This window comes from Phaethon aethereus (assembly GCF_964289735.1).
Source record: "Phaethon aethereus genome assembly, chromosome: 14".
NCBI classification, from domain to species: Eukaryota; Metazoa; Chordata; class Aves; order Phaethontiformes; family Phaethontidae; genus Phaethon; species Phaethon aethereus.
The window spans coordinates 12,718,255-12,742,774 of NC_138590.1; the positions used below are offsets into that span (position 1 = coordinate 12,718,255).

At 44.0% G+C, this 24,520-nt stretch overlaps 1 protein-coding gene across 2 annotated transcripts in view; it reads right to left on the reverse strand.

The window, feature by feature from the left end:
• The window catches only part of ITK (IL2 inducible T cell kinase), a gene marked incomplete at its 3' end in the record, with an annotated part of 31,479 nt that continues 6,959 nt past the window's right edge, over nt 1-24,520 (reverse strand). Inside the window, exons 2-17 of one of the 2 annotated variants that reach the window (XM_082006427.1) lie at nt 16,923-17,027; nt 13,867-13,948; nt 12,335-12,463; nt 11,641-11,681; nt 10,941-11,092; nt 10,409-10,474; nt 10,180-10,234; nt 7,825-7,904; nt 7,055-7,191; nt 6,198-6,272; nt 5,370-5,541; nt 4,431-4,647; nt 3,651-3,715; nt 3,444-3,562; nt 626-783; nt 1-72 (exon numbers count right to left, since the gene is read on the reverse strand). In XM_082006427.1, the coding sequence (XP_081862553.1) occupies nt 1-72; nt 626-783; nt 3,444-3,562; nt 3,651-3,715; nt 4,431-4,647; nt 5,370-5,541; nt 6,198-6,272; nt 7,055-7,191; nt 7,825-7,904; nt 10,180-10,234; nt 10,409-10,474; nt 10,941-11,092; nt 11,641-11,681; nt 12,335-12,463; nt 13,867-13,948; nt 16,923-17,027 (1,725 nt within the window). Of the gene's footprint in view, nt 73-616; nt 784-3,443; nt 3,563-3,650; nt 3,716-4,430; nt 4,648-5,369; nt 5,542-6,197; nt 6,273-7,054; nt 7,192-7,824; nt 7,905-10,179; nt 10,235-10,408; nt 10,475-10,940; nt 11,093-11,640; nt 11,682-12,334; nt 12,464-13,866; nt 13,949-16,922; nt 17,028-24,520 lie in introns of both variants that reach the window. The other variant, XM_082006426.1, reaches the window with a different exon arrangement.

The window sequence follows — 24,520 nt, forward strand, 5'->3', positions numbered from 1 at the left end:
TTATAGATCAAACTCGGAGATTTCACTCAGCTGATAGAGCAGAACAGAAAAGGATGGCCGGTCATCTTTCCTCTGAGCAGGGGAGAGAAGAGAGAGGGAGGACATTAATGTCAGCTTGAGAGGAATAGCAAGGTTAGGAAGGAAAACCTTGTGAAGAAACTGAGTATTAACAAAAATACAATCTATTGTTATAGAGAAAATGCCAACGGAAGAATAAGCTTCCTTTTGTGCAATGTTTCTTTTCTACTAGCCGTGAATTTTGCCTAGTGGATGCTAAGTACCTTGTAATGGGTTGGCTGTCATTTTTAGCATCACTATTAAAACTCAGCCCCACAGATCCGCAGCTTGCTTAGGATGCAAACTGTTGAATTAACTTGAGTTAGGCGCACTACATAGACTTCTCAGTGTAGTCAACACACTCTATAGAAACAGCAGCTTAAATAAAAGGCAAAGAGCCTAGAGTTTGCTTGCTGGTGCAGATGAAAGCTGCAGAGTGCTTCACCTCCAGGATTTTATCTTATGTTAGCATGTGAAGTATATACCTCTCTCTCCTCCTAAAAGCCAAGGGGAAGAGAGCTAGAGCTGTTGTCTTTGGGAGCTAGGGCTCTCCCATTACAGTACTAACCATCCTCCAGCAGTGGCTCATGACCTCATAAATCGCCTTGGAGGCCAGCTTGGGTTTGTAGAGCCGAAATCCAGCGTTGATTTCTTCTACCACTTCTCCATTGGTGCGATTCTCATAGGGGATTTTACCTTCACTGAAGACCTCCCACATCAGCACTCCTAAAGCAAACAAATGAGACAAATCACAAAGAAGCCAATAAAATCCTCAGCAGGCTTACAGCCACCTTCCACCTCCTGCAGCTCAACATTGGTGTCTGTTATTTGGAAAAGCATCTTCACTCAGATTCTCAGTACATGTCTGAAAAATCCGGCCCTAACACAGCTGTACAGTCTGAGGATGCCAGCTAGGATCTCTGCTGGTGCTGGGTTGTGTGGAAGTACCAGTTTGGTCACTGCAAGTTTGTCTTCTCTGCATCCTAATTCGTGACAGTCTAGCACAACAGGCATGTCTCTCCCCATGAGTCAGATGAAGTCTAAGCAGAGCAGTGTTGTATGTCTTCTCCCAAACTGCAAAGAAGAGGGAATGGTTGTGCATGTACTCCATCCAGATGTGTAATCTGGGAAAGAGAACCTGCTTTTTGTTTAGATAAATCGATATATAAATTCCGTTTATCTATTTTTGCTTCCAGTTAATCACATACAGGAGACATGTCACTGACATTCTTGCCTTCACTGTGTCCTACACCAGAATCTGCTTGTATTTTGGTAAAACGCAAGAGCAAGCAAGCAATATGAACTGCTCCATTCCTGTTAGTCAGCTTAGCCTCAGTACTGGGAACTCCTCGCCTGCGAAATGTTCCAGGTGGTGTGATTCACTGGGATGAATTAACATGCAATGACAGTGTAATTTCAAAGGATTGCAGCACATTTTTCCTTTTTTCCTAAAACAGTCAAATGTTTTCCTATGACTACTGTTCAGAGCAGTACAGAAACTCGTGCTTCTCTAGCGTGGTGGAACAGAGACAGGCAAAGACAAGACGACTGTGGAATACATTGCAGTTGACTACCGGATCAGAGGTTCTGCAAATGGAGTGAATACCAGGCACTTGTGTTATTATTAGGTTTAATTTCTTTGGTCACCTAATATGCCTGACTTGGTAAACTGTGTTCACATTGCATTAGAAAAAGGTGACAGACAGATAGATAGACTGATCTGAAATAAAGTTGTGTAACTCCACAGTCAACTTCGCTAAATAATGCCTGCTTTACAGCTTTGAATTCTTCAAATAGGAATATGCATAGAGATTGCAGCTCCTCACCAATGATAGTGGCTCTACCGAAGCATAAGCAAAGCAGTTGTACCCCCTCAGTGTGCAGGTTCCTGCACTGGGAATTTCTCACACCCATTTTGTTCTCCTGGGCACAGCAGGATTTCAGGCCTGGCAGAAGAGATGAATGGGCTGCAGAGTAGCAGAGCAGAAAGCTTCTCACAGCCATGAGACCATGACATGACAGAGGAATCCTCTTATGCAAACCCCACTGGATGGGGAGATAAGAAGTCTGACAGATGTACAACACTGCTGACTGCACATTTCACAAAGAAGGACTGACCAACACAAACAAAGCTCACCGGTATTTCATTCGGCCCTGAAACTGGAGTGAGCCAACTTCACCAGGCTTGGCTTGACTGTAAATCAAACTGAGCGCCCTTTTTGGAAGCACCTGGCTCTCCGCGTACAGGCCAGTTTCCGATTTGTGAAGCAGAAGAACATTCTTACCAAAGTAGCATCTCTCCCCATGTCACTGCCACTTTGCTGTGAGGTGTCAGAGGTAGCTCCACTGCCAAGTGTTGTCCCTTGTTATTACGTGGTGAGTGCTGACAGCCTCTGCCACATGCCAAGGGACACGGAAAGAGGAATGGTGCTTTCTGAAGCACCTCTGGGTTGGGATCTCGAAGGTGCTGCATGTATCCGAGCACCCAGCTCCCACTGCGCTGCTCGTAATCTGCCGCAGGAACGCGCAACTTCAACTGCAGCAGAAGACAGTGAAGGGAGAGGGAAGCACAGAATTCACAAGCGCAGACTAGCGAAGGTTATACTCCTGCATTATTTACTGCTGGGCCCGGAGCTGAGAGGCACCCATTGACTGCGTGCTGTGCACAGCACACTGCACCGATTCATTCTGCAGTACCGCGGCTTGCACGCTGGCTGGAGAAGGGCCAGATACGTTAGTGTGCCAGATCAACAGGCCAGGAGATAGCCTTTGTTATCTCCAGTGCTGATGATTTGGGGAAAAAAAATACACAATGGTTTTCTTATCTATGAGGATCCAGAAGGGAGACCAAAGAACAGAAACAAATCATAAAACAATGCACTGGGGAGCAGGAAAGAGGTGAGAAAGTGTGAGCAGTGAAATAATATTTTCAGATCGGCATAAAGCAAATGGAGTCAGCAGAGCAAACTTGGAAAGGCAGAGGGTCTGAGTGAAGCATCAGTACCCGGGACTGACATGCAGAGAAATGAAGTGCCTAAATGTCTTTCCTTTCCTTTCCTTTCCTTATATAACCTTGTCAGTGACTCGGACCTTTTCTTGGACACTGCTGCTATATCAGCATGAAATAGAGCTCATTATTTGGTATTATATAGCATACATTAAATTGGCAGTATTTGCAGTGTTCCGAAGTATCTAGGTAGTTTACTACTCTTTCCTTTCTTTCACTTGAATGATTTAGGCTTGCTTTCCTAAGCTATTATTCAGGCAAAACACCCTTGGAGCCCAGAGGATGTAGTGTTTAGGAGAGTTTACTTGAGGACTGAGCCCCTAGGTTTTCTGAGCTGGCATTTGTTGTTTTCTTTTCCATTCTGACAAGAGGTTCTTACCAAACGACCAAACGTCAGATTTGGTGCTGTAGTTGCTGTAGGAGAAAACCTCTGGAGCAGACCACTTGACTGGAAACTTGGTACCCGTGGAGCTGGTATACTGATCGTCAAGGACAATTCTGGAAAAGGAAAAGAAGGGAGCATGCTGAGTACCCCCCCATCCCGTGACAGCCCCGCAGGGAGCCTGCACAGCCTCAGTGGCATTACCTTGACATCCCAAAGTCGGACACTTTGACCACATGGGATTCCCCCACCAGGCAGTTCCTAGCAGCCTGCAAGAAGAGAAGGTGCAAAGGCAGAAGGTCAGAACTGAAAGACTATCACGGCCACTCAGTTGCCGAGCAGGTAATGCTTAAAAAAAAGGAGAATCAAAGTGACATTGTACCATACAAAGAGGGTGAAAACTTGAGGTTCTCATGCTTTCTGTACGTTTTATGGGCAGCATGTTCCTGTTCAACCGTCAGTCTGACTTGCAAGCCCTTGTTGCCCAAAAAGGACAGAGAAAGACCCTGAAATACCCACAGATACCCACAGGCCTTGCTCCCCTAACAAAACAGCAGCAGTGACTCATGCAGATTGATTGAACACTACATATTTAAAAGTATTTTATTAGCAATGCATGCTTATGCATATGTTAAAACAGGCCTTTTTGGCATCTTCACTGATAGACATGAAGAGTGGTCAGTCCTTGGGAACTGTGGGAGCTGGGGCTCTCAGGGAGCAAAAGAGTCCACTCAGAAAAAGAGATTAATTTTATGTCCTTGTTTCTTCTCTCCCAAACACAATTAAGGGAAATAGATTAATCAGCACTCCAGGGGATGTTTTTTTCTCCTGAAGTATTGACGCTGCTTCTGCAATAAGTGGAGATGCTGGATCCCCTGTCAACAGATAGGCAGGAGGAATATGAAAGCTGAAATTAAGGAAGGGAGAAAGCACAGGGAAAAGAGCAGCTGGAGCAGAAGAAAAGTCTATCTGGGACCTGCGTACCAGGTCTCTGTGGATGACAGAGTTTTGTTCCAGATAAGCCATTCCTTCGCACACGTCTTGGCACATCCCCAGCAGGGTCTCCTTTGAAAAACTGCCCCGCTGGCTCCTGAGGTAGTCGGATAAGCAGCCGTTCTCCATGAACTCAAACACCAGGCATATGGGAGTGTTCTCAAAGCATACGCCATAAAGCTGGACTAGCTTGGGGTGAGACAGTTTCCTGTGGGATAAGGAAAGGTGGAAAAGAGGCTGAAACAGGCTCAGTGCCTTCTATCCTTAAAGCAAGTGTGTTATACATGGCTGCCTATGTCACTCTGCTGGAACCGTCTCTTTATAAAGGCCAACTATGAAAGCAGAAAGAAGAAAATGTGTAGACCACATCTAATGTCACGTAGCACTAAGCATCACCCCATTTTAATCGTAATGGTCACCAAAAGACTTTTCTGCGTGGAAAATCATCCAATAAACAAAAATAAAATCCATTTCTGTCCATTTTGAAGGGAAGGAAATGTAAAAAATATGAGGTCAATAAAACTAGAGAGAAATATTTTCAGTTGTGCAAAGCAAAAAGATTTTGCGGGTAAGGTTTTTCAATAAAATTTCCCTCAAATTTTAAGAGATTTCTCCATCTAATTATTTTTGACAGAAAATACTTTGCTCTCCAAAACAGACCATCAATTAACCCTGCCTTCCAGAACAGCAGAGATCTGGAAGATCATTCTGGATATTGATAGGTTTAGAAGCACAGTAATTCACCTACACTTTGAATTGCCTTCCTTTGTCACCACTAGAGCTGACCTGTCTCTCTCTATACTATTTAAATACATAGTAGATAATCCAAGATTAAAGTCCCCATTCATATTCCTGAACATTATCTCCACACTTTGGTTCAGTCTTATGAATCCTACAGGGTCTGATTTTCTTGGTGAATCTACTACTTACATCAAGACTTTAGCTTCCTCAATGAAATCCTCTTCAGACATTGCTCCTTCACGAATGGTCTTTATGGCTACTTTTGTCTTCTCCAGCAAGTAGCCAAGGTAGACCACCCCAAACTGACCACTGCCAATTTCCTGTACACAGGTGAGCTCAGAGGGGTTAATGACCAGTTTTCCTGTTGATTGTATGGGAGAAAGAGTAAGGATCTAGCAGTAAAATGTCAAACAAAAAGCTTTTGTGGATTAAACATTGAGACAGGACTCAGAGTGAGACTTTCTGGCTCTCCTTCAAATTGTCTGACCTTTGAGTAGGAACAACAACATCCCCTTTCTTTCCCCATTTGTCTTGTCTATCCAGTTCTTCGAGGAGGTTAGTTTCTGTCATGCATATGTGCACTACTGAGCACAACATGGTTTTGAGTTTCTTTGATGTCTCCAAGAATTACAATAAAGATGATACCAGCAAAATTTGGTAGACGACTGTACGCAAATGGAGGCATCTTTCAGGGGGGACTCAACTTTTGCCAAGTTATGCTATCCTTTTACTCCCATCACCTTTGTTCAGCATTCATTTCAGTATTTAATGTTGACTTCATTGAGACCCTGGGGTTCTCATCACCTCCCTCAAGGCACTGCCTGATCAGTTCATTCAGTTATCGATGGTAATGACAAAGATGATAATTTAGTGAATAGTGCAGTGTGAAGATCTGAAGAAAGTTATTTATTGTGGCGATAGTCACATGAATATTCATCAATATCCCTGGGGATATTCAAGATGACCCAGCTAGCCAGCAAGGAATGTGATTCCCATCTAGTCATGAGGGTACCATACCGTAGCTCAGCCCTGCAGTGATTGGGGCCTTTTTTCTCCAAGAAGAGACTGCATACCGCAAACGAGTGACAAGACCTGAATAACAGAGGAAAAGATGGGTTCCAGTTATTGTCACAGTAGTGGGAAGTGTGGCTGTCACTACCCCAGAAGGCAGCCTGGACACTGGAAGCAGATTTATTGTACTGAGTTCTCAGCTCCACTTGAGGGCAGCTGAACCTCTATTCAGTCTGCGATTTCCTGCCTGCTAGAAGGAAGCCAGTTCTGAGCAGCTTCAACGTATTTCCCATTTTCACTGTCAGCAAACGTGAGCAGTGAGTCTCTATTAAGTCAGATGAAATTCTAAATTACACCTTTTATTTGTAGTGCATTTTTGAAGCCCATGTTTTCCCTCGGTACTTCTGAGCTGCAGGGATGGGAGTCTTCGGTGATTCCCACGTCTAGCTATGGACCCTGGCCATGTCCCTAACTTTGTGACAAATCAAGGCTCAAGGATATATCACCTCCTGGGCAAAAAGGCCCTGCAGTGTAACTCAAACAGGTAGCTTGGTCTGGCAGTGGTGGCACACCCCCATGGGCTCCCAAGAATGAGAGGGCTTTCTATAGTGTGTCATTACGACATCTGTGTTGGTCATAGTCAACCTTAGAAGGATGACCAGAATGAAGATGTAATGCTGGAAGCTGGCCCGAGATGGTAATTTTCCTGACATCCAAGTGTCAGGATAAATGGAAGAGAAGGTGATGCCATTTAGCATTTCATTGTAAGGACAGAGGACTTGAGAGCCTTCCTCCATTCAAAACAGTCACCTGGTTGCATGGTAAAACAGCAACTTCCCTGATCAGCATCAGCCTTCACTCACCTCCCGCATTGTGCTGGTGATAGTTGATGAGTTCAGGGATGCAGTCAAACACATGCTTTTCTGCCAAGTAATATCGCTTGGGAAAGTCAGTTGTCTCATTGATGTGATAATGTTTTATAACAGGATTGTTATCCGTGCTGAAAAAGAGGAGGTTTTCTTTGAGGAAAACTCGGTTGTGGCAAAAAGAGAGGAATTTGGGGTATAAATGGAAGAGGAGCAAGTGAGCAAAAGGAAGAACCTTCCCTACACAGAATGAATGGGAGAGGAGCAGGGAGTGAGCTGCAATTGCTAATGAAAGCTGTGTACTTGTATGTTTTCCCTCTCACACATAGATGGTCTCATCTCTAGAAAGGCTGAGGTTTCCTGATAAGAGCAGGTTGAGTACTAAGTTCCTCTGCCTCTTTCTGAAACAAAACTTTCTGTCCCATCACTGAAACCCTTTCACTAGTCTTGTATTACCCATCTCTGATGAGTCCAGCATACAGTCCCTGCTGATCCTACCAACACTTCAGCAGGGGGAACAATTTCATCAAAGTTACAACCCCAGTGATGTCTAAGGCACTATTTATAGGCATATATTTAGCTGCAGGGAGAAGCTTTGCAAGCGGCAGCTAACTCTTCTGCCCTTTTTTGGAAGTGTTTTCCTCTATCATTTTCATGAGCCTTCTGTTCTCTGCTTATAATGCCAAAACAACTGCAGAGAATTACACTCTCATAGAAGCCATTTCGTTGAGGTAACTGACGTGAAAAGCTGCTGAGCTCAGCTGTACCTTAATGCTTTGGTGAAAACAGAGACTGTGTACATGCCAGGTTGCCTTGAATCTCTCACCATGAAGGCACCTTCCCTACCCTGTAACAGGAGCAAAGGAGAGAAAACTGGTTAGAGACATAATGGAGGAGAAGCAGCGGGCTGGGGGTAAAGCTCTGCTCATTTCAGCCCTGTCAACTGCTCAGTCACGAGGATGTGCTAAACATGTAGGGAAAAAAAGAGCCATCAGCCAACTGATGGAGCTTGGTCTGTTCCATGCACAGCTCTGACGGCTGCCCGCTGCCCGCAGGTATACCCAGCTGGTCTCTCTCGGGTGCTACGTATTTTTAGCTCAGTTTCCTGAGGAAATGAGGCCTTTGCGCTCGTGCCGAGTATGTGTGGGTGTGGGTACACGAGCGTGTGCCTCTCTGTCCCTCCAAGCCTCTCCTCTAGAAATTTTGGACCCATTGATTGCTTTCAACCCTATCTGACAGAACGCTGGTGATGTTACTTTCACACAAGTTCAATGACGTGTGCAGCTGAGTGGAACGGCAAACCCCTTCGAGTGCCCTCCATTGAGAGAGCAGCTACAGAATGAGAGTACAATTTATTCAACACCTGAGAATCCATGTGGGAGTGTATGAAAGAGAATTTACCAATGTACCACAAACGGGAAAAGCTTGCACAAGATCCTGCCCTTTAATAGGTACTCCAGACATCCAGTATCTGAACATAAATGTGTAGGAAAGCTTCCTCCACTCTGGCACTCACAGAACAATTTGCCTTTTTAATTTTTCACTGTAATTGTTTTCTACTCATCTGAATGCTAAAATGTATCATAGGCCATGATCCTGCAGGGCCAGGCACTGACGGATCAGATGGCAGAGGAGAAGATTTAACATCACAGTATGAATGTAATGTAATGTGCTGACCTATGTATTAATAATAAACCCCACATTTTTCTTCTGTTTGCAGATAAAGATGCTTTTCATCTGGCATCCCAAGCGCCTGATTATTTCGTTCCCTCCTTTGCTTTACATGGCAGATTTCCTCCGTTTTATATGTCCTCTACCCACCCACAACACTTGGTGCAAACCTAACCCACCAAGTGCACCCTGCCTCCAGCTCCTTCCCACCGCCCCTGCAGACCGACTCAGCTCCAGGTGAACACAGAGGCTGAGGCTGCTGCTGCAGCCCCTGCGTAGGAACTGCTGCCCTTCTGTGGGCAGCTCTGCCCAGGTGGGATCAGGCTGCTGAGGTATAACCTTTCCAGGGCTGTCTCTTCAATGCACGTGTGTGCAACACCTACCATACCTGCACTCTCCAGTATCTAGCACAGGGAGGCTCTAAAAAGGGTCTCCAGACGCTGCTGCAGCTGCAGCTGCATCACGCGCAGTGAGGGCTTCAGGACTCGTCTCCGGGGCAGTGTGGGGTCTTGCACAGGTAGGCAAGTATTGGAGGCAGCATCCTGCCCGAGTTACTTTAAGCTCTGTTCTTGCCCTTCTGCCTCACGTGACAGCAAGCCTGGCCAAACACCACTCGTGAGCTTGGCCACGTCTTTGGGGGGAGCTGTGGGGGTTGCAAGGTTTTGAACCAGAAGCCTCTGCAGCCACACGGGGGTAGTTGCCACAGAAAAGTCGTGCTGGTAGGACTAAAAGGAAAAATAAGATCACCATGTGTGGACACATCCCGTAGGAGTTCCTAGGAACTAAAAGAATTTTTAAAACCGTACAAAACCACTTTTATTTCCATAAAATACTGTAATTCCAAGAAACAACACTTTATTCAGGTCTCCTGTTAGTGTAGGAGCTGATTTAAAAACTAAGGTTGTGTTTGTGTGGAAAATTTGAACAAGAAGTTTATTCTTTTTGTTTTCACTACCGTCTTGACTGGAAAACTCTGGCTGAACTGAAAAAGTAAAGATGCGTGCTCACATGCACACACACAAAACTAGAAAAAAACCCCAAACCCATACTTTTGGCTTTCACCCAAAATATTTCAGCATGAGATTGGTTAGATTTTCAGAGAACTATTGGCATCCGCAGGACTCCTGCAGAGACAGAAAAAGTGACCTAAAATCACAGTTTTCAGCCAACACAGTGTTCTAAAACAGTGTTTTCCATCAGCCCCAGTTATTGGGTGTGGAGGACCAAAGGAGGATGGCACAGCCCTCTGCCCACGCTCAGCTACCGCGGAGGTAAAGGGGAGTTGCTAGTGGTCCTTTATCTTGCGCCGCACACTAAGAACAGCCAAGGACAGCCACACAGCGGGAATCCAGGGTTCAGCTCACTCTTACACAAAGCAGCCCTCGCAGGCTTCTCATTTGTCATTAATTAATTATTATTGCCCATCCACCCTGCACATAACACTGGTTTACCTCATCCTTGAGGAGTGTTTCTGCTTTGCTTCTGCTGATGTTCTTATTGTACCATCTGAAAACATCAAAAGACTCCAAGTCAGTGTTTCTAGGCTGGTAAAGTTTCTGCATTGTGCGTCCCCAGCGCTAGCGGCGACACGTTATGTGGGGTAGGGACATTTGAGGCTTGTAGCTTCTAAAACAAATCCAGGACACTTAGAGGTACAAGAAAAACATAGGCACAACTTACTCATATATTTGCAGATTCTCGGGTGATTTTTCCGCCAGGTAGCTACTTGGCACATAGCCCTCATGCCTGTCAAAATGCAACATGGCGTGAGTGTGCTAGACAGACAGGATTTTCTCTGCTTCTGTGGGAGTCAGCCCTGAAATATTTACCTGCTCTCCGCACGATAGAAATGCTGGTTTTTATGTATTTAGTAGGGTTACTGGAGAAGAAAACAACTGATTGTACATCTAAACTTGGAGAGTTTCACAATTTTCACAATTATTTTCCCCCACATATAAGACAGTGAATATCAGCCTGAGCTAAGGACTGTTTATTTTTTTTTTAAGTTAGCTTTCAATTCCTTTTCTTCAGCTGCCTGAATATAAGCAACCTCAAAGTGAAGAAAGTTAACATAAATAACCTTCCATCACTTTTTTCCTGTATTTCAGAGGATGCTTTATAAAAGTTATACTAAAGGTCAGCGTATATGTTAATGTCAGAACAAATTGGATTTAGAAAGGATTTGTAAATTGGCTGTTGAAAAGGGACTTACCCATTCTTATCTTGAATCAGCCACCAATGTTCCTCAGAGCTGTCAATCACATAATATTCCTCGTTATATTGTAACGTCAGCTCCTGCGGATTCTGGGCTTCATAGTCATATATGGCTATGACTACGGCTTCCTTTGGGTCTAGCAACAATTTCTGCACAAATTAGGCAAAAGGCTCATCATATTCATATCAATAAAAACCGAAGGCATGCTTTCTAAAGTGATATTTCCCTGGCAGCGCTAGTGTCTTCTGGGTTCAAAAGCCTCAAAGCTAGGAAACCACCCCAGGGCGTCTAGTGGGGTATGGTGGCAACATGAGAATTTTTAGCACTTTCAAACAATGAATTTCATGTAAAAATTTCAGCTGCATAGAAAATACTAATCTATTCCTTCTTAGGGCAGGATTACCTCTGTCTGATCTGTTCTTCACAGATGAACTCTGAACTCTTAAAAACCTCCCGTGATAAAATCTCCAAGTGAAACCAAATGTCTTTGCAGGAATGAATGTAACTCTAGTGGGATGCAGCTGATTTATAGCTTATGAAAAGATATGGAAAAAGTGAGAGAAAAGGCCAGGGAGTGTTATCACAGGTGATATTCTAGGTCACTGCATCATGGTGAACCTTAATGAGGATATATTCACCACTGCTAGTTAAACACACAGGGCACTAAGGACAGCTTAGCGTGCCTCACTGCACTCACCCAGTTATCTTCAGGAGTGGGAGGAAGAGGCTTCTTTGAGGCTGAAATGAAATCAAGAAAGATAATTTTAAGCAGATCTGGACAAAACCAGAAACTATCAAGGTAATGAATTGATAAAGGTGACAGAAAACCAGTGAATAGCAAGCCTCGGTCTTTTAGAGTAAGATACGCCAACAGCCTGCACCGACGCAGTGGCTCTCAGCCACACAATGAGGGTTTGAAACTGGGGCACAGATTACTTAAGGAATCACCCAGGTACAAGGCAAAAGTGTCGTGGGTGAAGAATGATTGACTGCCTATACGCTTTTTCAGGAGACAAAGTAAAAATTATACTTGGCCATTAAAACCACAGAGGAAATACAGTCAGGACAAAGTAGGACACACAGGGTTGAATGCATATATCGCAAGAAAGTTGTTTTTATGGCTTATTGACTGACCACAGCTGATCAAGTTCTTAGTTCTCCATCTCATTCCAAAGACAGCACCAAGCATCACACAGAGGAAAATGTTGAATCAAAACAAAGAATGCCATATACAGTAAAAGATAAGGCAGAACATCCCAAGAAGCCAGTAACATATTTCTTGATGGAAATGTAACACAATATTCTTGGATGTTCTGCACAGGACAGATTTGATCCTTTACTTTTGCTATGAAGAAATATTTTCAAGGTCAGGATGGTCTTAAATCCCATACCATTTTTGGTGGGGTCATACTCCACACAGCCAGCTGCCATCTTCTCTGTCTGAGCACAGCATCTCCACTTGCCATCTATCCAAAAATCTGGGTGACACTTTGAAACCAAACTGTTGTTGCTTCTGGTTTCTGGAAAACGTTAGGGGAAGAAAAAGGAGGGGGAAAACGAATTTATTTGCATTCACATCAGCTCTGAAAGACATCTAGAACTGAATGGAAATAATCTGCACTTTAAAGAAGACTCTTATTCTTGTGAAACTAAGCTTTAGTGAATATTATCAGCCTCCTCTGTTAATGTTTTCCTTTCTCCTGAGAGGGTGAATACCACTGTCAATGTGGAGGAATAGCCTTCCTGCTGGTGAAGGAGCCCACACCTCTCTACTGCAGGAGGACAGAATCCTACCAAAGTGATTCTCTCTTTAAACTGATAAACACCAAAACCACAGAAGGAAGGTCTCATGAAAAGAAATAAAACCTGGCAGGCCATATACTGATGGTTCCCATGAAAGACTACAGCTCTACAGTATATATATATGTAGGACATGGACACTTGCTGCTTTGGCTTGGTGTTCAGAAGGAGCTGCACAAGCTGGAATTCACCAGCACTAAATATTTTTTGCATATGTAAATACCAGTCTTGAATATCTACATGAGTGATTAAAGGTCCTTCTTTTTGATGCTCAGGCTCTCTATCTCTAACAACAATTTTCCTAAAAAGAACAAAAGATTTCTGCTGGCCTGTTTCAAGAGACTATTCAAATTGTCCAAGCGAGGGGAGAGACTCAAAATGTTGAACGAGAAGAGGTGATAAAGTGGAAGCTTGGACGAGGTGCACTCCAGAAGGGGAATAACTGGTTGCAAGAGTAAGTGCATGAACTTAATAATATCTCGATCAGACACAATGTTTTCAGAGTGAACAAGACAGCAGCTTGTGTTACAAAGCAGGAAAAAGCTATGATGGAAGCCTGGTGCAATTTTCATGTAACTGAGTAACACTTTCTTATTGTCAAGTATTATTGCTCTTTTTCTGCGTGCAGTAGTTATTGTGCCTTCACTTCAGAATCATTGCAGCGAACCACAGCACAATTCAGGAGGTGAACAGGAAATGAAAGCTACCCACAAAGATGTTTCTTAATAATCATGTTTCTCTAAGAAGGTGGTCATCTAAACAAAAAAACTATTAATAAGAGGTGAAAAATCTTCTACGCAGAAAAGATTAATTTCTAAAAAAAATTAGCCATAGAAAAATCCTCATCTCTTCCTGAATAAGAAACCTCACATTACAGTAACATATTAATAGTTTATCCTAGAAAGAGGCAAAAGCATTCCATGTCCAAATTTTCCACTGCTGCTGAAAACACACCCACCAAATTTACAAGCAATTTGATTTTATAACCTCATTCCCCATTAACACTTTGCATGCTTAGATGTAAGACATTGACTCCTTTTGCACATTTTCTCTGCATTATAGCTTGTCAGAAAACTGGTCTGGGATAAGTAACTTCAATAATTAGATGGGCACAGGGTTTTACCTTCCTTCAGTGTGAAGACCCATCTCTGCCGGCTCTCACGATTGGGTGCAAACACGTAGAGTATGTAGTTATCGTGGACAATCTGGAGAGGGGAGTAAAGAAGGGAGCCAGCCGTTAGAAGCAATCCCAGATACGCTGGGCATGATGCAGTCACTGAAGGAAACAGGCAGCAGCCCCCATCCAACCAACAAGGTACGTGCAAAATAATGATGTGGGCAAGTGGAGTAACCAGGCCTGTTCAGAAGCATCTCTTAACTTCACTGATTTCTGATTATTTAAAATGGAGTAGAAGCCCTGATCAAGGAAGAGATCTAGATAAGCAATTCTTTAGATCGATTTTACGCTGTTAAGAAATGCCCGTGAAATCAATGGAGATGTAGCAATTCCAACCTGCAGAGGATTCAGCCCATTACTCGCTGACTGCAGTTTATCCTTCTAAAGCATCTCTGGGGAAATGGCATCTGTTTCTTAGCAGTTTCTTGTAAGATACCTTCACTTAAGATCTAAGAGCCAAATTTAGCTTTTCTTTTGTCAGTATAAATCTTCAGCAACAACCTGGAGATTATTTGGATTACTATTATTCTTCAAAGTTTTTAATAGCTTTCAGTAGGATTATAGAGGGGAGATAAGAAGCTGAAGCAGATGAACAAGGAGCAATCGAGATGCTGTTTTCATCAACTTGGCCTTAATGATGAACAAACAGAGGAAGAGAAATACAGAATGTTTGTGAAGTTTCAGACCAGGGAGTAAAATCATCACAAGAACCAAAATGACTCAGAAACTGAACTGGATGACTACATTTGGGCCTAAAATTTGATGTAACATATAATCTCTATTTCTCTTCCAATATTTATCTCAACAGTTTAACTCCAAATGGGACATGGTCTCTTTGATGCACAGATGCTTTGAAAAACTTTGACCGCTTTCTTTAAACAGGGTTTTCTACAAGACAGTAGCTGTTTTTTAACGTTTCTCCAGTGGTGTAGATGAGGCAATGTTGATTATTGTTAAGAGAACAGGAAACATTTGCTATCTCTTGCTCTGAAGCTCTTGCATGCACACACAGCCAGCCATGTGACTCAGTTGCTTTGCATGCTACGGAGAGATAAATTATAACCTCTTTTAGAAAAAATAGAAATAGGGGTGGAATAATTCCCACTCATTTAAAGCCACTCCTGTTGATATTATTGTTATGTCTGCACAATGTTTTGACAATCTAAGGCAGATTTTGAAATCTGCAGTAAGCAGATCTCCAAAAGAGGTAGCCATGAGCATGCATAACTGCACAAAATCACTCGTTTCGTGCCTCTCTGCAAGGGGCTCACATGCCAGATGAGCCACACAAAAACAAAAAGCCACTGGTGGTTCCACAGAAGATTTACAGCTGGGTGCAGCAGAGGTATTTAAAAAAAAAGCACAGACAATATCATTTTACAAAATACCACAAAACTGACTGTGGGTCAAAATTCAGTTGTGCTACAAGCAGGAGTGATTACCACGACCTCCTCAGAGCACTGTCCATCATGACTGGTCCACTGTTACCGTCCCACCAGTATAGGCCACTACCTTTGCTTTATTTTGCTGTTCCTACAAGCAGTGGAACTATGGAGACATAGATTTGAAGTTCAGACCAAAACCAAACCGATTATAGCTTTTGTTCCTTCTCTGGTCCATGTTCACTCAAGTTAAGAGCAGTTGAGGTTCCCCCATCAAGCTTTCCCCAGCCAGGCAGCTCCTACCCACCCAGCCCCAGTTAAGAGCTTTCCCATCGGGCTGCCCATCAAGGGCTGTTTGCAGCGTATGACAGCATCTTCTGTGGCTCCCAAATGCCCATAAGCAAGGCTGTGACACTCTGATCATCTGCTTTCTTGAGTGCTTATTATGCACCAACTTACCAACAGTTTGTAATATTGCAGGACAATTTTTATCATCCTGGCTGGGGACCACCCCAAGCTGGAGGGAGGCTTTCCTGACCCAACCTAGCTTGGGAAATTATTTCCTCTCCCTTCTCATATCTCTGCAAGGTAACATTTTCCAGGTCTCAGACTAGAGCATGGTGGATATGCACTTTTACTGTCCAAATGAAGGGTTAGAGAAAACTCTACAACCTACTTCATGATTTGTCAGAATGACAGTAACAAGCCAAGCCTCCAAATTGATGCTGGTGTTGGGATAACAAGAAAATCTTGCTTTATGGTTGTCTTTTTTTCTTTTTATAAAGTTGTCTATCTTTTTAAACATTTATTGTGTACATGGGTCACAATGATCAGCTTTTATCTGCAAATCTGAGTCCAGGTAATTCACTCTTTTAAAGCCATCTGTGAACAGAGATGACCCTGTATTCGCTGAAATCCATACACAATAACTATTGAGAAAAATAATGTCACCAGTATGATAAAATTCTGATAAATAGCAGCACAGGGAATAACATGACAAACTGGGAATTTGTGTTGCAATAGCTGAGCAAATATTCTGTGGCATTTATGCTTACATGGCAATGTAAATGTATCCCATATGTATTAATAATTAACACTAGACAATGTCTAACAATTCCTCATCCGAGAGCTAGCACTGTCCTCCTCTTGGTCGTTAGGCCATCGCATCACTAAAAGCCCTCTCGGTTCTTGTCTGGCATAGTCTCCCTAATGCTTCACATTCACCAGTTTCTGATGCGAGGGCCACTGAATGTATTTCGTTTCAGCACCACACAGGTAAATCCAACTGGTGGATTTGAATCGGTGGATTCCCTGTGTGAAAGATGGGCTTTCCCCGAACACGAGCTAGTAGGATAGCTGGAAATTGTGTTAAACATGGAAGGGGATTAGAAGATCTAACGATCCCTTCCAATTTAAAACCAATGAGTGTAAGAGTTTATGGATCTTGTAATGACTCTCCGTCTCTGATTTCCCAGTTCACTTCAAACCTTGATCTCCTTTTTCTTCCCTTGTTGTTCACCCTCGTGTTGGGTTTATTAACGACTGCACTGTGAGGGAGAATTTTACTGAAATACAATACGAAGTGATATCACTGTAAGTATAGTCAACAGAAAGACTCACCTGGAAAGGATATTTATACTGACAGGGAATGATGATGTCACTTTTCACAATTTCCACACATTTAATCCTGGAAAGCTCCACAGAACCCTTCAAAGTCCTTTTTTTCTGAAAGACAGAGAAAAGCACTTGGTTAATGCTAATGAGTGTGGATTAAGTGAATTATCAGAGACTGTCATGTCCACAGGAGATTTAATTTTAATGGAGCAGAAGCAAATTAAATGGTTATGTAAGACAGTTAAAAGTATAAAGAATCATTCTCATATATGGCATCTCTACATGGATTCCACGTGTATGTATACACACATACATATATTTCAGCTCAGCACATGGGTTCTTAGAGAACCAGTCAAAACCATTGGTTGAAATACAGGCTTTATTTTTTTCTTCCAACAGAATGAAATGCTCTTTTAACCAAAAAGAACTATTTTCATGAAACGTTCAGTTTACTAACTCTCCTGTTTCATACTGAAAAGTTATAAAACAGTAAATATTTTATTAAAAAAATATTTGGGTACCGAGAATTTCAAAACTATGCATTTTATCTAAAATGTAACATTTTTACTGCATCTATTTTACAAGACACAAAACACTTCTCTGTTTTTGTTCTGTCTGGGTCTTTAGCTAAGAAAAAATAACAGGAAATTTTGAAATAAATAATATCCTCAAAAACTTGCCGACAAAACTATTTTTCTGCCAGCCTCTGCTGCGCTGTTATTCATCATATAGCAGATAGCTAGATAGCGGCACAGGCAGTTGGGAAAGGGTACGAAAAGAACAGACGTGCGCGTATCCCCACTGCCTCGGCACGCTCCATCTCCGGCTGCATCCTCGGCGGGCGGCACTCAGCTTGGCGCCGGCGGGCGAGGCGGGCGCCGGCACGGGGCAGGCGGGAGCGGGGCCAGGGCCCGGTACCCGGTGCGGGCTTCCGAAGGATTCACGACAAACCCGTTCGCCCTTCGGAGGCAAACTGGTTTCCTGTTTTGATTCGGTTTTGGTAGGGGTTAAACACCAGCTGTCTCCCAGCTCAGCTTTGTGACAGCGTGATGGGGATCAGTGAGATTTAAGAACGCCAGCATCACCGCAAAAACTTCTGTTTTTCAAACACAGGTGACTGTCAACGAGAGGGAGCATGAACGTCAGTGACCGTGTTGTACCTGTCACGGGTTATCATTCAGAGACACAGCAAGCCTTTGGCAACTTCCTCACCGTCCCTCAGACCCCCAACCCAACCCTTGGTGTCCTTCAGGGTGCCTCCTGCCCCTTGCTCCCCACGTCACCACGACCCTGCAGCTCTGCCCCGCTGGCAGTGGCCATCACCAGGACAGGGTGCCTGCCCCTCTGCACAGCACCCCTGCGATGACCCTCACTGCTGCTCTGTTGCTGCCTTCCATCAGTAAATTTAGCCTAAAACAGGGAAGCAGCTGATGCCACTGGGAATGGGAGGAGGTTTGCCACAGCGCACTGTCAAACCGAGAGGCCCCAAGGCACCTCAGAACTTAGTCTTGCACAGCTGGCTGGGTACTTTGCCTTTGTATACTTGGACTTGAGGAAAGAGAGGGAAATTATTACAGTGTGGTCTCACATTGTTTTTGCAGAACTTTGCTGGTGTATTTGGGTTTCGTATTTGTATTTGCTTGCAGTTCAACCAGCGCCTGTGGATTTACTGCCAGCACCACCTCCTGTAGGCAGCATCTGCCTACGTAGCTCCATGGGGTGGAGTGGGATTTTTTTATATCAATAAACCCAAGGCCATAAGGCACCCCTAAATGTAAATACCAATTAACTATCAAGAGTATTGCCAAGCCTTAGAAGGCCTTACTGCACCCGATTTTCACCATGCGTTTTCTTTCATTCTTGTCTATTCACTTCTCTCTTCCAGACTTGTCTCCACAACCTCCTCTATCATTTGCTCTGCCCCTGGGACTTCTACCCCTTCCATGAGACACAAAACCATTTATTTCCTATAAAAACCTTCAATTTTGCTAGCATTGAACCCTCCTTCGTTTTATTCCTTTGAAGTCCCAGGGCTTAGCCACATGCACTCCTCCCCTGAGGCTTTAGGAAGCGATGCTATGCCAGTCGCATGCTCTGCTCTTTCACTGCAGACTGGTTTTTGGTGATACCTTTCCAGACTCTGCTGAAAGACAGGGTCCAGCCTTCTCAAGGAGCTTAGTGCAGTCATCCTGCAGCTCTAATCACCTACTGTGCTCCTTTTAATCACATAATTTCAGCAACGGAAGCTCCTCATAATCTCACGTTGCAGGGCAATGTCAGGGTACGTGTCACAGCCAGCAGATCCTCATCAGATGGGACTTGCCGATAGAAAGAAATTACAGTCCCGTAGCAGCACAAACAACTGGAATTACCACTCACAAACCAGGCATTACCCAGAAACTGAGCTGGAGGCTAAACATATCCCTGCTTTTGTGATGCCTGACTGCACTTTAATCCAACAAAAGCAACTAGGCCATTTGGAAGGGAGTGGAGAGGAAAAGCCTCTTAAAAATGGTCTCCAAAAACCTCAGAGACTTGTTCCTCAAAGGGCTAGACAAAACATGCTGACAGATCTCCATTTTTTGTTTTCAGTCTGGCCGGCATATAATTAAGTGGACATTTTAGATGGTTGGTCAGAAAAAATATCAGTGGTCTCACTGTGTAATGTGTGTGGTAAGATAACCAAGGCATGCTGCTGTCCCACAACAAGTACAGTGTGCTGCAGATCAGTACGTCCTGTTTTATTTCTTTTGTCTATTATTCGCAATGTGGCAATTCCTGGAAGGAGAGCTCACAGCTCTGAATGGAGCCAGGTGCATCACAAGCCCAACACATTATGGTCTTCACTGTAGGTATTTCATCTCCTCTTGCCGCACATCTCCAGCAGCTCTTTCACTGATTAATCCTTTCGCTTGTGTCTACTGCATAAAGTAGATGATCACAATGGTCCCTATTTGCCTTAGATACTAAGACAAATGACTATGTACAAGTGACATAGCTCTGCCCTGTAACACAAAAAGGCATCTCACCATGCTTGCTTGGGGAATGAGCCACCTGGCATCTGTCATGTTCTAAGACTACACAACCACCAACACTGCTACTCACCCATGCCATAGCAGCTTGGCCACCCAACAAAATGAATCACTTTTCACCAGCTCGGGGTCTGGGGCAGGGGCAGGAGCATGGATGTGGAGCTCATGGTGGGAGGTTTAGCGAGCCGTCAGAGGCCGCTGCAGGTGACATATATCTGCGCCATAAGCACACTTCCTGACCGCATCTCTGCACCCTCAGGCTTCATGAACGTCTAAGATCTTGTACGATACGGGGCTGTGCAGTCTGAGGAATTTGCTACTTTCTGGCTAAACACTTTGCTTTTGCTATTTGTGATGCCCATTCATCAAATGGGCTGCAGCAAGCATTTAAGGCTGAAGGTCCCTTGTAGCCACACATCTTGGCAGATGCGTAAAGCTTTTGCTGAACCCCACTGTATTTACCAAAGGGCCTTGGCAAAAAAAGTAGCTACCAGTGCTGGAGCAGAGGGCAGGGAGAGGGACAAAATACTAAGGAGAGGTAAGGGAGGAGTGGGCAGAGCCTTATCTCAAGAAGCATGGGAGGAGAAAGCAGGCAGCATTTTCTGGCAGGCAGAAAGGCATCGTGCCATGTTTCATAAAGCCGACTGGGTTCAAAAGTTGTATAAAAACTTGTATATTGTTTCTTTTGTGCTGGTGAGGGGAAAACTGAGCAGTTAAGATCCACGTGGCCCCAGACTCCTTGGCAGTGGTCACTATCAAGGGATTTCCACACGGCAGCTGGGCTCTCCTTGCCCCGCGTCACTGGGTGCTCACGTTCACTTCTCCATCTCCCTGTACTTCGTCCCATCACCTGCCCCATCCCTTCCTTTGCAAAGCCAGCTGCTCCTCCCAGCCCAGCCAGGCACCTCACAGCAGAAAGGAGTACAGTCCCCTCTGTAGCCCTGCTGTGTCCTGCCCTGGATATGGAGTCCTTCCTCCCACCATAAGGTCTGTCCATGAGCCCGTGTTTGCCCACCACTCCCCAGTTGCAGCTGGACATTTTCCCTTGGTAAGAGGGTTGGGGAAAGATAATTTATAGCTGTAGTGGGGAGAGGTAGGAAATTCCAGTCTGCCGTAAGCTCAACCACAAAAAAATTTCCATCAATAAAAGCATTTCATGACCTCTGTAGCATCAGGTTTTTTTGGTAAGAATCTTAGCCAAACTTCATTCCCTGTTTTCACTTATTGTCCTGACTAGAAGAAACCGTTCTTAATTGGTGATGAAGTAGATGAGGGGTCTTTGCCTTGGCCCTTGGGATGACCGGCTTGTCCTGTGTCACCTGCTCCCCTGTCCCTCCGCTCTGGCTGGGCTCAGTGTGCAGCCTGGACAGAGGCAGAACCTGATTCTGGGGTTTCTTACTCTGTGGGCTTGAGGTGGTGAAACCAAACCAGGTTATTTTTTTCAATGCTTTATACAGCCCTTCAGGAACAGGCAGGGAGAAAAACTTCTGCATGCCACTAGAATAAACTGTATGTAAGTGTGAAAAGAGGCTTGCATGCACACTGAAGTATTTTTGGAGTGGCAATGAGAGACTGCTGTGCTGGCGAGAGCAGTGCCTTCAACACCGACTGCAGGCACGGGCCTTAAGAGGAGTAACACACCTCTGCGGAGGGCTTCTGCTGGCACCGTGACTCCTCTCTGGGCCCCCGTCCACAGCTCTTACTAGTGACACGGTAACTGCATGCAGTAACTACAATAATACGACTTAACCACGTCATACTACTGTCACCTGCAGCTTTATGCTGCTGGATTCTGAGCTGTGGTATTTGTGCACCGTGGTGTGATGGAGAGGTCAGAACGGGCTCAGGAGAGGGCCTGAGCTAGTTTCAGGGGGCAGAGGCAGTGCAGCTGCCCTGAGGCAGTGCTTTAATGCAGGCAGAACTTCACACGTGCCTTTTCAGCAGTTTTCTTTTTCATGAAAATCAACTCCCCTTCCCAAAGTTGGTAATACAGTGCTCAGCTTCCATCTGTGTTCCTCTCCTTTGGCTGTCAATAAGTTGCACTTTAATATAGAAAAGTGAATTTACTGAACTCAAGTGCTGTCAATTCAACCTGGGTCTTCACAGTTTTTTCCCCTTCATGTATGTTATCACCTGTCATGAAGACTGAGGAGGCTAAGTTGTGTCATTAGCCGTGCCTATGGGACCCAGCTGCTTCTAAGAACAGAAACACCATTAATACACAGGCAGCAACAGGACAGAAATCCTCTCCACACAGCTGATTAGGGCTGAGAGTGAACAGAAATAAAACCAGAGAGGACTCTTGTGTTCCCAGAGCCCACAGCTGTGTCTGAAGGCTCACAGGGGTGGATGTCTTAAGGAACACAGGACAATTTTATGATGTTGCTATTAAGAACACTGTAACCAATTTTAAATATTCCCCCAGGAAAGGGACACCGTCACAGCTGGGAAGCAGCGTGGGCTGCTCCTGGCTCAGCACATATTCTCAGGTAGCATCTGAGAGCAATGAGCCCAGGCTGACATGAAATGGAAAAAACTCCAACAAATCCCACCATAAAAATGCCTGTCTTCAGAATAATTCATGCTGACTTCAAAATGATTGAAAAAAATATTTAAAGTTGAAGGGTTTTTCTCTCATACAACTGGCTCTGAGCTTAAAAAGGCAAAATAAGCTTGAAGTTTGTATGGTCAGATCCTTCAAGATATTCCCCATCAGCTTCCCGGAAAACATCTAAGGTTATTTCTGTAGTTTTACTCTGAATGGCAGGTACTGACCACTCCTGGAGACAGGCCACTTGGCTCACTGTTCTGGTTTCAGCTGGGATAGAGTTAATCCGTTCCACCCAAGCAGCTGCGTGGTGCTTGGTTGCTGGCTGGGGTTAAACCACGACACTCATGGACCTCTGATGTGATCTGACATCTGACATCACACTTCTATGTTCTCGTGAGCTTAAATTAAGCTCTAGGAATAATAAAGGAACATATATCCACTGCTTGCTCTGATTTTTCTCCTCATAACTCTGTAAGGAAATTTTTACCGTAGTCATACAGTATTAAAGCTCTGCTTGAGCTACTAAAATGTCATTTTATGGAGGATATGAGTACATGGCTTCAAGGCAAGAGGCACAATTACAGATCTAACCAGGGTAGGAAATAAATGGGTCAATGAACAGACCATTCCAACAGACCTGTCAGTCTCTTGCAGGACAGATTAATATCAATGAGAAGCAGAACCGTTGTGCAAGATAGAACACCTTCCAATGGCAGAGAGCTCAATTGGATGTGGTTTGGTGAATATCTTCTTTTAAAATTAGTGACATGTTACTGCCTTTCAGGTATGACTTTCGTCAGGTCTTGCTGAGCTTCTGCAGCAATTTGGAAAGGAATTTCTTGATTTGCTGTGTGGCCCAAATTCGGCTTATGCCTATGTTGTTGCAGAGTCTCCAGTTTATTTGCTACTTAGACTATGGGTCTCTCATAGTCATGTGTTGGTGCTGAGATAGCAATTAAGAAGAACAGAGAAAATAGTAACTAGGAACTTACGAGATCTCACTGAAACAAGATGGACTTATTTTTAATGGTAATTCTCCTGCTATGGTATTTTTCCACTGACCAAAAGACTCGAGCATGAACTTGAACCTCCTTGAATACTGTGTTGATACAATTATTTTCTATCCCTTACATATCCCTTATCACATTCTGGTATGTGCTGTTTTTATCATTAGGATAGGATCGTTAGGATATTAAGAACTGTTGATTGCTGGCTTGATAGAAATTTTGCCTGAACCCTAGCACTGTTCAGTATTTTGAGGGCTCTTTCTCTTATTAGGCACACCAATAGTTTGAGGTTTTATGGGACATAAAACAATTCAAACAATTTTTAAATGCAATTTGAATCCTAAATTGAGCGATTTGAATTTTAAAAGAAAGTTGTAAGGGATTTTGCATTTCCTGCCAATACTAAGTGCTCCAAAGGAAAATCAGAGAGGTGATAATTGATAATACTGGCATTTTCAGTAGACCTCTGACTGTTGCGTTGTGCTTTAATACCTCCAATATACCCCATTATATTTGATATTTAAATTCCTAAATCTAGCTGCTCAGTTCATATGTCTACCATGACTGTTTTGTCCTCCTACTTAAATAAAAAACAAAAATTGTTTTACAGCTGTTTTCACATTTAAAGAACATGAAGGTGTTTTAGAGGCCAGCATACCCTGGATGCAAAGTGCATTGAGTTGTGTGGAATGACAAAATAAACTGCAGTCAGAACCTAAGATGCCTCCAGTCATCTAAGCCGCAGAGGTGGAGAAGCATACCTAGGAGTCTGGGGAGGCAGCTGAAGGGCTGTGGCTGCTTTGCTGCTGTAACTCATCCACGGGCACTCCACCGCAGTCCTGACTAGAGCAGCCACTAGCTTCTTTTTGCCATGTTTCCAGGGCAAAGATCTTCCAGTCTGCAAAGATCTCCTTGATTGGACCCTCACTTGGAGCACAGGCCATGGGGATAGTGTACATTTTCATGGGCTGTGTGTACTTAATGTTCAAGATCCAGTGGGAAAGCATACTTGGC